This window comes from Haemaphysalis longicornis, unplaced genomic scaffold (assembly GCF_048455015.1).
Source record: "Haemaphysalis longicornis isolate Haplotype H1 unplaced genomic scaffold, Haemaphysalis longicornis Haplotype H1 scaffold_4, whole genome shotgun sequence".
NCBI lineage: Eukaryota > Metazoa > Arthropoda > Arachnida > Ixodida > Ixodidae > Haemaphysalis > Haemaphysalis longicornis.
In genome coordinates this window covers 86,438,895-86,456,676 of record NW_027526361.1, presented here as the reverse complement: position 1 = coordinate 86,456,676, position 17,782 = coordinate 86,438,895, and the positions used below count along the sequence as shown (strand labels likewise).

The 17,782-nt window shown below is 47.1% G+C and overlaps 2 protein-coding genes across 2 annotated transcripts in view; both read right to left on the bottom strand.

Annotated features, from left to right (window-relative positions):
- Positions 1-2,111: 2,111 nt before the first annotated feature.
- LOC144179819 (uncharacterized) lies at positions 2,112-6,519 on the bottom strand. Its single transcript, XM_077708251.1, has 2 exons — positions 6,477-6,519; positions 2,112-6,010 (listed from the first exon to the last, which is right to left on the bottom strand). Exons 1-2 carry the CDS (start codon positions 6,517-6,519, stop codon positions 5,685-5,687), a joined length of 369 nt encoding a protein of 122 aa, XP_077564377.1. The 3' UTR covers positions 2,112-5,684.
- The window catches only part of LOC144179818 (uncharacterized), a 26,115-nt gene continuing 14,050 nt past the window's right edge, over positions 5,718-17,782 (bottom strand). The window contains exons 4-6 of the mRNA XM_077708250.1: positions 15,177-15,500; positions 9,810-12,447; positions 5,718-6,010 (exon numbers count right to left, since the gene is read on the bottom strand). Of these exons, the coding sequence (XP_077564376.1) occupies positions 12,050-12,447; positions 15,177-15,500 (722 nt within the window). The 3' untranslated portion in view covers positions 5,718-6,010; positions 9,810-12,049. The remainder of the gene's footprint in view (positions 6,011-9,809; positions 12,448-15,176; positions 15,501-17,782) is intronic.

Genomic DNA, 17,782 nt, shown 5'->3' with positions numbered 1-17,782 from the left:
CCGCTACTGCTGCGTGAAGTACTGCCACAATCGCGAAAGGCAGCCTGCCATCGTTCTGTACATGTTCTCAGGCAGCCGTGGAGAATAAGCGTTGCAAGAAATGGATTTTAGCAGTAAGAAAGCCATGACATTTTTTGTCAGTGGAAGGAGTATTATGAGTACGGTGACTGTTTATGCGTAGCACAGACACGAAGGGCCGTAAAACTAAAATGTTTGCTTTCAGTGTTCCATACACATCGGGCGCTGCAATGAATCGCATGCCGTCGTAGTATTTGCATAGCACGCTTCCGACACTATTGTTTTATCAGCAGTAACCTTTTTTTAGCAACATTCACGGCACCGAATGGATGCCAAAAGGCGGCACAAGAATATGCTCACAGCACTTTGCGGGTGATGCCAAAAGCAATGTCGAGACGGTCAAGACAGCATTAAAGCAACGGCGCAACGGCGCGCCGCCGGCAGCAAATCGCGGAGGCCACGATTACACCTCTCCGCCTGGCTACGCGCCGAATGGGACGGCCGGAGCAACGGCGCGCCGCCGGCTGCCGATCGCGGAGGCCACGGGCAGGGTTCGCTGGCGTTTCCTCCGGCTGCGTTCTCGTTGTATGCACGGCAATGCCACATTACGGCGAGGAGCAGCCCAAGTTTTTCTTCTGTGTTGGAGTTATAACGCCTTAAGATGACAGCCCCTGGTCATCACATAATGAGGGTTGAGGGCTGGCAGAGAGGGCTGGCAGAGAAATCTCGGGACAGATCCGTGTGCCGTCCGAGCAGCAGAGCGAGCAGTACTTGGAGTCGTCTGGCATGAACTGCGATCCCCAGCTCAACAAAGGCCAGCAGTTCGCACACGGCCTTTAAGCGCTGGACACATGTACGATTGGTACACGCGATTCGCATGCAACTGATTGTTACGACTGTCGCCACGACTAGTCGTACGCATGAATTTGAGACACGGCCCGATGCGCACATGCGATGCGTCGTCGGCGTCGCTCCGCCCACTGTTTTTGCTCCATGGTCAACTACGAAGATCGCTGAACTGAATCTGTAGATTCTGTGTATTTGTTCACAAGAAGTGGATAAAGCAAGCAATCGTGAAGCGTTTTCTGCCTTCGGAAACAGCCCGCGCACACGCCGGCCGCGCCTGCCAGCTCGGCACACTCAACAGTTCGAAACAGCGCAGACCACGGTAGCAACCACGCTTGTCGCTGCTCTTCTGAATCAATCTGATTGCTAAAAAGAAGTTCCACATGCGATAAAGTAGGTGTTAGTGTGGTGAAAAATTGCGCTAGGGATTGTTGTCAGGGCTTATTTTAAAAGTGGCGATCAGATATCTGCCGCGATGCAAACCTACGCTGACTGGTCGCCGCGGTGTGCTGAGTGCCGAGCGGCCGAGAGATGGCGATACCTGCGCGGCAGCATCGAATCAGGCTACGCAGATGTCTTGGTCACCGATCGCTCAAACGGCAGTTATAACTTAAATAAAGTTCCATATGCGAGAAAGGGGATGATAGTGTGGTGAAAAGTTGTGCTATGGATTGTCATTCGCAGTTGCACAGATAGCGGCGATCAAATATCCGCCAGGTTGCTAAGCCTAAAGTTCTCATCACCCGAGCCGACCCGAGCAACGCAAGCCGCCGTAGCCGATCGCGTGCGGCCGACGGGAAGTGATAGAAGCCGACACCGTTCCCTTTTCGGCACTCCGAGTTACAGTGGAACGCAGCACAAGTTGTGGGCATTGTTCCGCGCACTACGAGCACACACAAAAAATCAAATGACGTAAATACAACCACGACCCCTTCCCGCTTGTGCGGGAGCTGTGGGGAATGTCTGCCGCCGCTGCCGGACTGCTTAGGGACTTGGCCGCTAGGGGATTGCGCATGCGCAGCGGGGTTTTGAAAGAGGCGGATTGGCGGCCCAACTGGGTGTTCAGTTGGTCGTCCCGTTGGGAATGCCAATGGGTGCCGAAAACATGAGGTAGCATTTGGGCCGTTTGGGGAAGCTGCTTCCAGCACCCGATAACAGGAAAGGAATGAATGCATAAAAACCTAAGTGCTGGTATATCTGAAATTAAGTTGTGACCAACAAAGCGAGTTTTAATTTGAACTCTCGAGAATACATGTAGTCTTGTTACACAAACTTATCAGCACGATGTTCAACTGCCTAGAAAGTGGGTCCCACACAATGCCCGTGTTTGAAGAATTGGCCAAACATTGGTTAAGTGCTGGTTTGGGCCTGTTGGTACGACATGGCAAAGAGTGGATGCTCTAACACAACAAAGACGGGCAAGTAGACACACACAAGGCGTTTGTGTACGTCTACTCGCTTGTCCCTGTTGTGTTAGTGATTCTGTTTGTTAAGTGCAAAAGTTATGGAACTTTTAGGGCACACGCTCAAAATTCCTTCAAATGATATTTAAGGTTCCACAAGCTAGATGGAAAAGCTATCGATTCAACATGACAATTGCAGGTCGAATCAGACGAAGCCATTACTCCTAAATGCTTAGCTTCATTTACATGGGGAGTAAGGGCATTGCGCATCTCTTATAACAAACACTTGAGCAACATGTTGCACTAGAGACAAAGCCTATGAAGGTTGCTGTGTAATGCCAACTTACGCAAGGTTTTTATTTCTTCGTAATGTGCAGCCATCAGCCTTCAGTCCAAAGGCCCCAAGATTTTTTTCTCATACATATGACTCAGGGCAACGTATGAACCTGTGTAGTAATCAAACATTCACATATATGTTTACAATAATACAAAATTCACACGGTACTGAAGAGCAATTCACGTTTTGAACAGAAATAACGAATGGGTGACTGCTTTATCTCTCTGCATGAGAGTTCAAAACTAAGTTTTTGATGCCAGAAAGCATGGCAATTCATTGTGCGAGTTTTCTGCCCTGACCAACCTTTGAAAGGCCTGTGCAGCTATCATAGGGTTCTTCAAATGCAAACATGCTTCTAGAATTGGCAAATGCAGCGGATATTTTCCTTCAAGGACAAGCAAAAAGTATGAATAACCAAATTCATGCAACAGAGCAGTTTGAATTAAGCAGTTTTAAAAAAAATATTGAGAACAGCGAGCCAACTGCATTTTCGAATTTTTTTAATTAACCTTAGGTATGAATTACCGAGTTTGAAGTGTAGCGAGTCTACTGTAAAACAATTTGAGTTGAAAAGGAAATTTGGAAAATTTGAGTCTGGGTGCGGATATAACCCAAGGCGTTCAGAATGGCAGACAAACACATTAATATCCTTACTACCACGCAGGCTCAATCACTTCAACAAACTAAAGGTGTGCCCATTCAATGCGATGTGGCCTTCCACTTAGAAACCCGTGTGAGAGACTAAACTAGGCAAGCTAATTACACAAGTGGCAATAAAGCGAATACCAAAGTGCATTTCCGAATAATGTCTGCTCTGCTCAGTATCTAACTGCAGCGCTACCATGCGGCATTCACTGCAACCTGCAGTCATATGGCACTGTCCCAACAGAGGGTGTGCGAGCAGTGCAAACAAGGGAAGATGCAAAGGGAGAATGATGTTAGTGGTTCTGAGAGGACATGTTCGGTCATTGCACAATACTGCTTTCACATTCACAACATCATACAATGCTCTTTAAGTTTTGTGTTTCTTCCCAAAAAGATTCACATGACAAACACGTACTAAACACACACGCAATCCACTAATCAAGCGTTATCATGGTCAAGAGATAGCACACTAGGCTGATGGTAGCCAACAAAAAAAACTTCTCAGGGGATGCTTAGAACGGTCTAAGAATACACTGACATATAAAACATACAGTAACGCCAACTGGACACTGCAGGTTATTACTCCTGCCGCTTGGCAAACACATCAAAGCAAATGGAAACAAACCATACTGGAAAAGTGTGGGGGGAACACAACTACCTGGAAATATAATACCAACGTTTGGTATCCGCTATTCAAAAGTCATGGCCCCTACTCTTCCGTCGTTTTCCATTGTGGCTTGCACTCATTTGCTCATTGCATTCTAAAAACAGTGGAAAGAAAGTTCATCCGGTAGTTGACGTCACATTATCTCTGTCGTGTCCCTTCACTCTCCTGACGTTTGTAGCTGCCCTTTAAAAGTATGTTTTTGTAGCTGCCCTTTAAAAGTATGTCTACAAGGAAAATACAAAACAAGTACTGGACATGAACCACCGTCTACCAACAGAAGGCAATGTCCTGGTGGAAAATTACAAGAGGAATACTACGCATACATATGTATGCATATATAAAATGGTGATGCATTGCAATTTCATAAATCCCCAAAAAACGATGCAACCTTTTCTAAAAGGTTGTGCCTTTGTGCTCGTGCCATTCTCTAGAGCAGTACTGCGTGTTCAAGTCGGCACTCAGCGCTAGTAGGACAGCCCCCATCATGAGATGCTTGTGAAGGACACAGGTTGCCACCGTCTGCCACAATGCCCACCTACAATCACACTTCCCACACTAGCATAGAGCAACTGTCACTTGGCTGGTGAGGCGGCAATGTGATGACAAACGTGGAAATCTTCACTCGGAACCAAACGTCGTTGTAGGTACAGGCTCTCTCTTAAAAAACTACTCAAGAGCCACAAAGTGAATATCCGAATCGACTGCACACCAGGTCATGAAGAGGCCAGCCAAGGAAACCAGGGCACTCACGCAGTGGCACAGGACTTAATGTTACACCTCCACGTGTTCATACTTCAGCTACTTCCCCTGCCCAACTGATCCAGCGACCCAACCAGTGCAAGAAATGTTGGTACAAACAAGTGACACCACTTGGTTATCTTGCTAATATGCCCTCATTGACAAGAGCTGAAGTATTCAACAAGATGAAGAGGCCAGCCAAGGAAACCAGGGCACTCACGCAGTGGCACAGGACTTAATGTTACACCTCCACGTGTTCATACTTCAGCTACTTCCCCTGCCCAACTGATCCAGCGACCCAACCAGTGCAAGAAATGTTGGTACAAACAAGTGACACCACTTGGTTATCTTGCTAATATGCCCTCATTGACAAGAGCTGAAGTATTCAACAAGCTTTGCACCAATGCAGCTTACACCGTGCATATCATTCAGAAGTGGACAAAAGGCCGCACAACACCCTCACTCCCACATTGTCCCCAGTGTAACACAAACAAAAAAGCAGACCTTCACCACTTAATATGTGTATGCCCATTCTTCGATGCAAGTCGCTGAGACACCATTCGACACATTGATCTACACCAAAAAGCACATGCCACATTAGATAAGTCTTTATTACGCGAAATAGGCAAATTTGCAGCCAAAAGTTATCTGTTGGGAGTATTCTGACGAAGGACAACCCCAGCAAAGCCTCTGAACTGTCAGTGAATAGAAGAAAAAGTGCCTGGAGCTGAAGCGACCAATGTGATCTCCTCCCTCATAACCCCTTTTCCCCACCGAGTGGCTTTAGCCCTGCTTTCCCCAAATAAAAGTTTCACTACTACTACACTCTGGGCTCTCCACCCCTTGGCCTGCTACACAACCCTTTATTTTAACAATTAGTAAGAAGGGGCCCGCTCCCCTTTGAACTTTTAGGAGCGAGTGCCTACGCATAAACACCTCGCTTGGCCCTTCTGCTCGCTGTGCTGCACTAGTGGTGGCTGTGTTCCTGCTCGTGCGGCTTCTGCTGGAGGTAACGAGTGAAGGGCTTGGGTCAGAAGCGGCGCCGGAAGGGCCTTTCTCCCGTGTGGGTGCGCACATGTCTGGCCAGATACTTCTTCTGGGGGAAGGTCATGGGGCACAGGTGGCAGTGGTAGGGGCGCTCGCCTGTGTGGATGCGCAGGTGGTCGACCAGGTGGCTCTTCCGCACAAACACCTTGCTGCATTGGCTGCACTGGTAGGGGCGCTCGCCTGTGTGGATGCGCTGGTGGATCTCCAGTGCGCTTGCACAACGTGCCGTGAAGCTGCACTGCTGGCAGCGCAGCAGCCGACAACCCAATGGGGGGCCATGCTGCTCGCTGTGGACATTTGAGGAAGGGCCTGCAACAGGAGGACAAAGAAACAAAGAGCCTTTTCACTGATGAAGATGGAGGCAGTGCGCAGTGACATGAAAGGGGAAACAACAAACGCAAAAGAGGAGTTATACACGGGTACAAGTTAACAAGGGCAATAGCCCATGCCGTGCATCGCTCCGGCAAAGTGACAGACATTGATGTCAACGCACCTGCGCACTTTGAAACAAGATTGTGCCTAATCTGCAACATCGCGGTATTTTTCGTACGTAGTTCTTTTGTCATCCCTAAAAAAATTTATAAGCAGATTAGGTGCGAGAAATCACGGAAACTGGTGCAAGTTGAAAATACAGTAAAGCACCATTCACATCGCGCGAAGCAACAGTTGGCTGTGGTCATGAGGTGCAGGGGACAACTTCCAGTGTCGTTCTTAAGTTGTCTCTAACTATAGCGTCTACACTGGTGCCAGGTGAGCTTCTCTGCACAAGCCTAACATGCCTGGGCGCTGCCCAGCAATGTGGACAAGCCCTCCTCCATCTTGCTGGATCAGCAGTCTTTTGCTCAAAAGGCCCTGAAAATTCCTGAATCATGGTTTGTTAAGGAATGCCACATCTAGTGCTCTCGCACTAAAAGAGGACTCCCCTGACACCATGCACTTCCTCAAAGCTGCTCTTCCTCCAAGCTGCTAAGCTCACGACTACTAAGGGAGCCAAGGGAGTGTTAACCACTGGAGCTGCTTTGCTGTCGACGGAATATTTGCATCCACTGATTTCGCGGTGCCAGGGTGCTTTCATCAGCACGTTTACTGTGCTCAGGTGCTGTAACTAAATCGGTGGACACATAATACATGCAAGTATAGTTTGGAACACAGCAATAGAGGGAAATCAGCTGGGGCTTTGTGAGATGGCTGATCAAATAGGTAAATATTTTCCTTTTAACCACGTTACACCAAATTCAATCAGCCATAACTTCACTTTAATCTGAGATTTAAAGAGCTTGCATAACATGCCCTCGAAAATTTTAACTTCACCCGAAGTAGATAATCTGCAAAGAGGGGAAGCTAATAAAAGTAACATTGGAAAGTGGAAGGCTTAAAGGGGCCATGCAGAGAAAACACAAGTTTGGTTCATTCGAAAGATTGCCGCATTAGAATCATACTGACACCACTTTTTACGCACACTTCGCTCAAATAAGCTATATAATTAGGAAAAAGGGGAATGGCCATGTGATCCACTAGCTAATTTTCCGCAACAGAAACCATGCTGTCGTATGCTGTCGATTGGCTGAGGCCAGCAAAAGCAAACGCAAATTAAGCAGAGCTTATAAGCTTGCCGAGTAAGCTATTTGCACTTAACTGTAACATACATTCATTTTACAGCAGTAAAAATTGTACAATAAGCAATGAAAGCGACGAAAATATGCGTACGCATAGAAGTACAGATGTGCACTGCTGTTGGTACTGGGCACACTATGCTTGTTTTAGCTGCATAGCTGTCATTGCTTTGGAGTTGTCTTAAACGACACTGGCCGACTGAAAATTGCAACCCCTGCTGAACCTCCTTTCCAGGGCTTAACTGGAAGGCTACAAGCTGCCACTGTAAATGAGGTCAACATTATTGCACTTAAGCAAACATTTTGAAATCTACCAGAGAAAATTACTCACTTGAATTACTTTACACAAAAAAGCCAGGTGAACTCATACCAGGAAACAGAAAGGACCTGCTGTTTGCCCAGAAAACTTCAAGGAACACTATTGGTATAGGCTTCTTGCAGCGGTACTGTTAAGTTCCATGCATTTGATCATTTTACTGCTTGTATAACACCTAGAGTCTCAATTTATGTAAGAAGAACCTGAAGAGAAAACACTAAACACTGATCACGCGACCCCATCAAACACTGCAATGAATCATCATGCTAGCTTCCAGCGTGTTTTCAGGCTGTGCCAGCCTCCAAAGTTTTGACTGCTTCCTTGTTGCTAATCTTGACCTTTTATGCAAAAGTGCTAGTGAACACGCTATATCAATATTCTGATGTAGTGGTGGCCAAGTAATCGCAAAACGCCAGTGACCGGATGCCCCGCCACGAAAAATGACCAACCTCTCAAATGGAAAGACATGTGAAAGCTAGAATGCTGCCAAGAGTGTGAAAAAGGCTTTTGTAAACAAAGCAAAGCAATTGAGTTGAGAACCAAATATAAAAATTTGAGTCTGGGAGTGGATATAACCCAGAGCCTTCAGAATGTGAGACAAGCACATTCATATCCTGCTCAATCGCTTCAGCTAACTAAAGGTGCACCCATTCAATGCGTCGTGGCCTTTCACTAAGAAACCCACGGGAGAAACATTGACTGAGGTCTACATGAATGAAGTGGGCACGCCAATCAAAGTAGCAGCCATCAAGTGAATAACAGAGTTACTCCAAAATGTCCATTATGCTCGGTACTTAACAGCAGCACCACTGCACGCTTTTCACTGCAACCTGCAGTCATACGGCACTGTCCCAACAGATGGTGTGTGAGAAATGCATACAAAGAAAGAAAAAGATGCAAAGGGGGAATGATGGCAATGATGGTAATCGAAGGATATGTTTAGCCATTGGACAATGGTGCTTTTACATTCACAACATCACAAAGTGTCCTTGAAATTGTGTTTCTTTGTGCAAAGACAGTACATAAGCTCGTACTCAACACGCAATTACCTAAATTTAGCCCTGACGATGTGCCACTATGTCATCATGGACAAAGTCAGCAATTCGGTGGGCAGGACGGTATGAGGGAAACAATATCTTAGAACACGCTTTTCTCCTTAAAATGCATGTATAAAAACAACATGGCTTATGCATTAAAAATTTAAATATGTGGCGGTGGTATGCTCAGCTCACTACACGATAATTGCCATCTATTTTTCCGATTTTGTGTACACATTGATAATGTTAGACAGGGAGGTTTGGTGGGATCCAAGCATAACAGCTGGCACTTCCATGAACCAGAAGAGCGCGTCAACTGAGGCTAACACATTGTTTTAGTACTAGAAGCGGCTGTATTGCCCCACAAAGCTACAAGAGCTGCACTTTTCAGCACACTGTGATGTAACATTGAGCAGCCTAGATATCCCGTGATAAAGCAAGCCAGTGGAGTTCAACGCAATGCAGTCATCGCACTTGTGACACAGGTTGCATAACGTAAAAATATGAAGGCAGAAATGGAAGGGTGAAGGGATCAATTAAACCCGCCATGCCTGGCGTATACGCGCTGTTCGAGAAGCCAGAAAAGGACGATAGATCATATAAAGCCAAGACCAAAGCCCAGAGTATTGTTTTTGATAGAGTTTCCTCATGTGAGCAGTTCAGAAAGGCACCACCAGAGGTCTGCTGGCAGGTTGTGGGAGCTCATGCGGTGGCATCCAAATGGCATCATTTTAGTCAACCAACAGCGAGATTTCCTTTTTTTTTTGTCCTACATTTAACGTTTTCTTTACAAAATGTTGCACGACCAAAATGACCTTTGTTGTCGTTTTTGAAGCCCACCCATTCTTTGAAGTTGTTCAAATTTCGTGTATCATATTCGATACAGTGGGTCTTCATTGTTGGCACATTTTTTTAATCGCTTTTGATGCGCTTTGTAACGCAGCTCTCAACTGTTCCAGGCGCTCGCACATGTATTTCATCTACCATGCTATCTTCATCTGCATCATGAATGCGTGGAATGCACACAGGCTCCAGAGCCATGCAGCGGATGAGCACTGCAGCGGATGACATTGCCAACCTATCAAAAAACCTGATCTCCGCAGGAAAAGCACCAACAGGATTGCCGACCAGTTTCCTTTCACCTTCCACAAAAACGATGACGGTCACGCTGAATCAGCCCCAAGATGACAATCGAAGAGACATGGCTTGGCATCTTCCACTTGTGACGAGCAAGAGACTTTGACGCAGGAGCTGCGTACCAAGTGCAAGCACGTTTAGCACAGTTAGGTAGGTTTGCGAAATGCAATGTACCTCCCTGCCTGGAAAATCAATGCAACTGCTTCTTCAAATGCCACAAGCCACAACACTGCAGCTGGAAAGGAAGTAGCAGAAAAGTCCACTGTATCATTATATGACAAATTCATTAAATTTTTCCTTATTTGAAATTTCAGCTTATCTCCGCGGAGGATATTTGATGGGCGCTTTCGTAAGTGGCCCGTGTCACGTTTTACAATGAAAATTTCGGCCATGTAATCCGCTTTTTTTCTCGCATGCCCCTCTCATATGCCCCTCGAGTTGCGTTTCAGCGAGCGGTTAGAAGCGGTCGCTGGAGCTACCCGCATCGCGCGGGTGGTCTCCGCGGCTGCGTCAGTGTGCCTGTGGCTTGTGGGGCGCGTTTTGAGTTTTTGCGGAAAGAAAACGCTCCGCGCGGTTCACGCTGATGCCAATTAAGCCGTAAACGATTAAGCTCCGACAGAAACAGAAACAGTGCACCAGCCGTGTATGCATGCCATGCAGTTTGTAGGCAAGGGGCTTACTCAAAGACTCGGTGGCTGGCTGCATCCGCGGCATTGGGTGACCCGTGTCACCGTTCACGTTTTATTGGGACCCCATTTCGGCGCTTGTGGCTCCCGAAATCTACTTCTACAACTTAAATTACGTGCCTAGTTCTCCATAAAACTTTGTTTCATTGAAATTCTGGCAAACGGGACTTCCTTACACAGAGGGTGAAAATACATGGTGTGCATACATTTGAAGTTACGAAAAATTCCGTGGTTCGTTACATCGTGGGTTTCGTTACATTGAATTTCGTTACATCGAGGTTTAACTGTACTCAATTTTACGGTTCAATTACAAAGATTAAGAAATACAAAGATTAAGGAATTGAAGAACCGCATAGACATACACTGATGCCTACTGGCCATAGAAGTACTTAAACCTACAAGCAAATATATCAAAGAAATGAAAACACAACATACAGGAAATGTGTGGATGGCATTATGGCAATCCAGTTATATAAAAGCAGTGTTGAGTATCTATTATTACAAAGTCATGACGCCTCTCCTCTGCTGCCTTTTTTTTTCATTACGGTTAGCGCTAATTTGTTCAATCCAGAGGAAACTACTTCATTCGGTAGTTGGCCTAAGTTTAGGTTTCGTGTTTCTTCACTTTATAAATGCTTCTAGCTGACTCTTAAAACTGAGTGTACAAGGATTACACAGGGAACATACTAGATGGCAAATGCTGTTTACTATATTTGCTAAGAGAAGGCACCATTACAGTGTGAATTAACATGAGAGGTAGAGTGCCTGCTCGGATGTGTATCATGGTGATGCCTCGCAATCGCCCCTTTCCAAGAGGACGTGTCTTCTTGCTTGTGTGACTCGGCAAACTGGCAGCATGTCTTCAAGCAAGCACTAGCCATGAGATGCTGGTGATGGACACGGGTGAAACCCACAATCACACTTCTCGCACTAGTCTGGAGTAATGGTCATCCCGGTGGAGAGGCCACAATGTGATGACAACGAAGGTGACGAGCGAGAAGTTCTACGAAAAATTGATCTCTCTCTCTCACTGAGCCTTCCACTTAGAGTTCCTGTATATAGCTCCCGCAGGGAGCTAAGAGTTGCGCGACCCTTTTCCACGCGCCGCCGTGATTGTGACACTCTGGTTATCCATGCCGCGCAGAGAAGCCCGCACCACGGCTGCGCCGCAGCCGCCGACGCGGGCGGCACCGTGCCCCGCCCAGGAACAGCAGCAGCAGCAGCGTGAGCGACATCGCAGGACTCCAGCGTAGCCGCCTTAAGGCGCCGCCGACTGAAGCGCCCCCACCGCACGTCGGCCGCCGTCGAAAGCGTGGCGGCGAGGCTCCTACACTCGCGACGGGCGGCTTTCCCGCAGCAATCCGGATAACAAGATGGCGCGCAGTCGCGCAACTCTTAGCTCCCTGCGGGAGCTATATACAGGAACTCTATTCCACTTAGCTGTTTGCTGCACAAAACTGCATCGTAACAATCCGGGAAATGGTCCTGCTCCCCTTTCAAGCTTGCAGGAGTGGGTGCTTGCGTGGATGCATGTGGGCCCTCTTCCTCCTTCGGCACTACTAGTTGCGGCTATGCACATCCCCTTCGTGCAGCCTCTGCTGGAGACGGCGCCCGAAGGCCATGGGGCAGAAGCGGCAGCGGAAAGGCCTCTCGCCCGTGTGGGTGCGCAGATGGCCAGTGAGTGCGGTCTTCTGGGCAAAGGCCCTGGGGCACAGGTGGCACTGGTATGGACGCTCTCCCGTGTGGATGCGCAGGTGGGTGACCAGGTGGCCCGATTCCACAAAGGCCTTGCCGCAGTGGCTGCACTGGTGGGGGCGCTCGCCTGTGTGGATGCGCAAGTGCTTTTTCAGATTGCCTGAGGACGGCGTAACATAGCTGCACTGCTGGCAGCGCAACAGCCGATGACTCAGTCGGCGACCATGCTGCGCCCTGCGGCCACTCGGGGAAGAGGGAGGGCCTGCGACAAGGGGGAAAGAGAAAAACTGAGAGTCCTTCCACTGACAAACGTGGTGGAAGTGCACCAGCAGAAGAGGAAAGATCCACCTAAAAAGAGGAGGGAGAGGTGTGTGAGCCGCTTTGCACAGGCCTGATGTGCCTGGCACTGCCTAGCTACACAGACCAGCCCTCCTCTTTCTTGCTGGCTCAGCAGTTACTCTGCACAGGGCTTCAGGAAATTTGGACTCACAGCTCATTTAGGAACTGCACATCTGGTGCTCTTGCAATAAACAAATCTCCTCTGATACCATGCTTAGTCCTGAAAGCTGCCAAGCTTATGTGCCTTCCACAGGAGTTTAAAAAAATCGGGGGGTTTCTAGCTGCATTGATGGTGTCCCAAAAAGCATCACCCACAAATTGGTGACTGATTCGACCAGCCCTTTATAAGCAAGTTCACGTCACATCACTATGGCTGTTCCTGCCTTAGCCTCTATGCTTGACTTGGGCGCACATGGGCCCCATCAAACAACAGCAAAACAAAAAACAGTTTGAAAGACTTAAAAACAAGTTTGCAGTGTAAATTGGTGCAGTACAGCTGTTCTACTACTTCTGCTAGACAACACTTTGCCGAGTTCAGCATCCAACAGCCTAAGATGAAGTGGAAAAAAAATCTGTCCCCTTCTTGTGAACTGCTTTTCAACTGCAAAGCTTTCACTGGGATTAAATTAAAGCACCAGTGCTTCTATGTCTGCTACCAATGAGAGTAGCATCCAAATACAGGCAACAATTACTTCAACAGAAACCAGAGGAACGCAAACGGCAAAAACAAGCAAGAAAAAACACCTTAATTATGATGACAACTCTGGTTTCATTAATGATGAAAAACTTAAACGTAGAAAACAGTACCACACCTATTGTATTAAAGGTTGACCTTTTTTCTTTTTCAACACTACTTCCCCACGGTAGTGAGGTCAGCCAGCAATGATGACCAAAAAAAGCCAGTGCGTCGCAACCAAACAGTCCACATGAAGTTGCCACACAGAACTTATTCAGTCAATATTTTTTGCCCTCGCATGGCTCCTACAAAAGGGGGATAGGCCTACAAAAATACATAACATCTTTCAGCTGACGCGGTATTTAGGCACGGCATGCACCTTCTATCACACACGGATGTGCAACAGCATGCAGGTGTTGCAAAAGGGACAACTTTCTACGGCACACAACCTTTGCGTCGAAGTAAGTGTGTAGTTTCTGTAGGAGCAACACACAATAAGCCAAGTGGACACTCGGAAGAGTATGCAAGAAACCGGTGTCATTTTTTAATCAAACCATTCAACAATAAACTTTAATATGCATATTTTTACCAGATTTGTGTGCACAACTATGCATGCTAAACGGAAAGGCCTGGAAGCCTCCAAGCATGACAGATCACACTTTTATAAAGCAGAACAGCAAGTGATTTTAAGTTTACTAAAACAAAACATCAACAAACTGTTTATGACCTACGGATTAACTTGATAAATGAGTGCTTTCTTCAGTAGTTGTATATTTCAGCATAACACAATGGTGCAGGTCAGACGTCCTGTGGAGAAAAAAGCAGGCTGCAGTTCAATGAATACATGTAATTGTTTGAGCCACAGAGGTCGCCTAACATAAAGATATCTGTGTTGAATGAAGGACATGAGGGATATTTTTATTGGCGTCTGGGAGGCAGCTATCAAGAGCCAGTTTGTCTCCTGCACTCTTTTCAGGCATTTCGTGCCTGAAGAGTGACTTTTGCGACTATTGAGGTTGTTGGGTGGCAATTCATTGAACAAACAATTTAAAGTTCACGTAGAAACATTCAGGGAGTAAAAAAAAGGAATAAATGATGAGTGGCAAGTTTGTGTCTGATACAATATAGTGTTGCTTAGGAGGAGCAATTGGCGCCAGTTCTACGCAAGGCTAGGCTTGCCTCAGCAAACAGCACTATTGCTACACAGACCTTTACTAGTCTCATTGCCCCTCTGGATTATTTTTGTCGCACGAAAGAAATGGAAGCAAACCATGAAGAAAAAGTAGGGGCGGGTGATGCCAACACGACTTTGTTTTTGGTGTTTTAGTACCAGCCCTCCCTCTCTTTCATTTTTTCATTGCCATTAGCACTGGCTTCTGCAATACTTTTGCAAAAGGGTGGAAACAAGTGTCAGTGGGTAGTTGGCTGTCAGTCTGTCTCTGCATTCTTTTACTCACTGGAATTTTATAGCAGCCACATAATATTATCTTTGGATGAAACACACGCGACAAGCACTGGACACGAACTGTTGTTGCCCGACAGAAGGCACCATCACAGAGGGAAATTACGAGACATACAAACAGTGTGCACGTTTGCATGTATATCAGCAGTGGTGCGGTGTGACACCCCCTCTTCAGAAGGGGTGTGTCTTTTTTGATGCATCGGTCTGCAAAGCTGCAAATGGGTACTTTACAGTGGTGGACCAGCTCCTGCCACAAGCTGCATGTTACTGACGCAGGATACTTCTGTCTGCCCCAGGTCCCACCCGCAATCACACTTCCCACGATGTGAAGGCAAAACTTTCACTTGGAGACAGGTCTCTTTGCAAGATAAAATGGGCTACCTCTCTGAGCCCCTCACTTTTTCGCATTCTGCACAACAATTCTTCATAATGTTCTACAATCCCTTCCACGATCCACGACTCCCTCTGATCTGTGCACACACACGGCTTGGCCCTCCCCTTCTCATGCTGCCCTACTGGTGCTGGCCATGTGCCTTCTTCTCGTGCCTCTTTTGGTGGCCGCGTTGCGTGAAGGTCTCAGGGCAGAAGCGGCAGCAGAACGGTCTCTCCCCCGTGTGGCTGCGCATGTGGTTGGCCAGCGTGGTTCTCTGGGCGAATGTCATGGGGCAGAGGTGGCAACAATAGGGCCTATCGCCCGTGTGTGTGCGCCGGTGTCTCTTCAGATTGCTCCTGTGCAGTGTCACATAGCTGCACTGCTGGCAGCGCAGCAGCCGACCGCCTGGTGGAAGGCTGTGCTGCACCCTGTGGCCACCCATGGAGGGAGAAGAGGCGGAGGAGCCTGCATCGAACAGGGAGGAAGAAACACTCAGAACCCTTCCACCAAGCAGCGCAGTGGCAGTGTGCCAACAGTGGGGTTTTCAAGATAATAGTCTTTCTTGGGATACATAAACACAATGCACTGATTTAGATAATGCGAAAAGGCATTATGTAATGCAGTACGTCAAAAATCTGGCACCGCCGTGGCCAGGAGACAGCACACAATATGCCTGACAGATGGCCTACGAAAAAAAAAGAGTGAAAAGGGCGGCATCTTAAAGAATAAAGGGCCAGGCAAAAGAATGCTGTCAAATCACTCAAAGCAAATTTTCTACAGAAATTTAAGCTACAGAGTTCGAAAAAAATATGCTCATTCGGGTATGTGTGGGAATCGGACCCAGGGCCCCTGAAAGGAGCCATGAAGAGAAAACACAAGTTTGGTTCATTCAAAAGATTGTCTCGTTAGAATCATACTGACACCACTTTTAATGTAAACTTCACTCAAATAAGCTACATAATTAGGGAAAACGGGAATGGTCATGCGACCCACCAGCTCATTTCCCGCAACAGAACCTGTGATGTCACATGGGCTAAGCTCTGCGATTGGCGGAGGCTGGCAGAAGCAGACGCAAATTAGGTAGAGCTTACAAACTAGACGAACGAGCGATTTGCGCTCAAATTTAGGGCACATTCTTTACAAAGCAATAGGAATGATGGGACAAACAGTGGAAGTTACGAAAGCACATGTAAACATAGAAGTACTGATGCGTTCTGCTGTTCCTACTGCGCACAGCATGCTTTGGTTTAGCTGCACAGCACTACGGGGCTTGGGGTTGTCTCAGACGACACTGGCCGATTGACGCAAGCAACGGTGTCTTACGTGACCCCATTTGTCGAGCGAGCACTGTTTCAGGGAACGAATATTTTCTCCCAGAACAAAAACAAGCCAGGTTTAAATGCGGGCAAAAACAAACCAAACGCTTGCCACGGTATGGTGGCGCCATCTAGGTTACGGAACGTAAAGAAACGCGGGAACAAACCAACACCGCTACAGGGTGGAGACAACCTTTGAACGGTCCCGTGCCGCCGCAATTGGGCCAACGGGCTCAACGCGTTATTCTTTTCGTTTCCCACGAGACCTAGCAACGCGAAACAGACAATATGATTCAAACTTCTTCAGTAAACCGCGTTGCGGCGATAATTTTAGCGCGGTTTTGACACAATGACTTGCTTCGGCGGCGAGCGAGCAACTGAACATGGCGTCGCCAGCGTTACGTGTCTCTACCCTGTACGGCGGATGCGTGAATGAAGGTACTCTAGGCTGCAGAGCGGTCGGTTCCCGTGATGTCACTTGGGACCACGAAAACGCACGATTGAGCGGTAAAATCAAAATTTTAACCTAAATTGTTAAATTTCTCAGTGAATAAAGCACCGTTTGTATCCGGACAGGCGCTGGGGGCACTATAAAACACGAAATCTTTCGAATAAAACCAACTTGCATTTTCTCTTCATGGCTCCTTGAAATGTGTGACAAGCAGGCATCCCCAACACCATGGTGGCTCAAAGGATTCTGCTAACTAAAGGTGAACCCACTGAATGCGCTGTGGCCTGTGACTTGGAAACACACCTTAGAGACACATACTGAGGCGTATACTTGTAGCTCGGGCATGCTAATTATACAACTAGCAACCAAGTGAGTAACAACGTGCGTTTCTACAACATTCCCGCTTTGTTCGGTGTTCAACAATGGCATCGTACCGCGTCTAGTGAAGCCTACAATCATACGGTACTGTCGCAACAGATAGTGCATGAGCGGTGCAAACATGGGGAAAGAGAAAGGTGCAAAAAGGAGAAATGATAATCAGAGCACATGCTAGGAAATGTCACATTAGTGCATTTGCATTCATGACATCATAAGGTGTCGCCATCATTTTGTGTTTGTTAACCACACTAGCAACCCACTACATTTAGCCCTGATGGCTAGCCAGTGTGTCGTCATGGCTGATGTCAGCAATTTGGCAGGCAGGGTGGTACAAGAAAAACGACGTTTTCGACTGCCCTTTTCTTAGTAAAAAATGCAAGTTGACCACAAAAGCTTAAACTTCATCTTATAAATTCAAAACAGGCAGTGTTTACAACTTACTTAAGTACCCCTTCACCATATAAGATGTTAGAAGTACCCCTTCACCATATAAGATGTTAAACTATAGCTGAGATATACATAGCTAGGTAAAGGCAAATACAGGAAAAATTGGTGCCACATGTGAAGATCACGTACCATATCAAGAAACTTTTTCACTGACA

Coding starts and splice junctions, on each gene's coding strand:
- LOC144179819 (XM_077708251.1), bottom strand. CDS start 6,519: ATGGAGGAGGGCTTGTCCACATTGCTGGGCAGCGCCCAGGCAT. Junction 6,011..6,476: donor GCTGGGCAGCGCCCAGGCAT/GTTAGGCTTGTG, acceptor CTCCTGTTGCAG/GCCCTTCCTCAAATGTCCAC.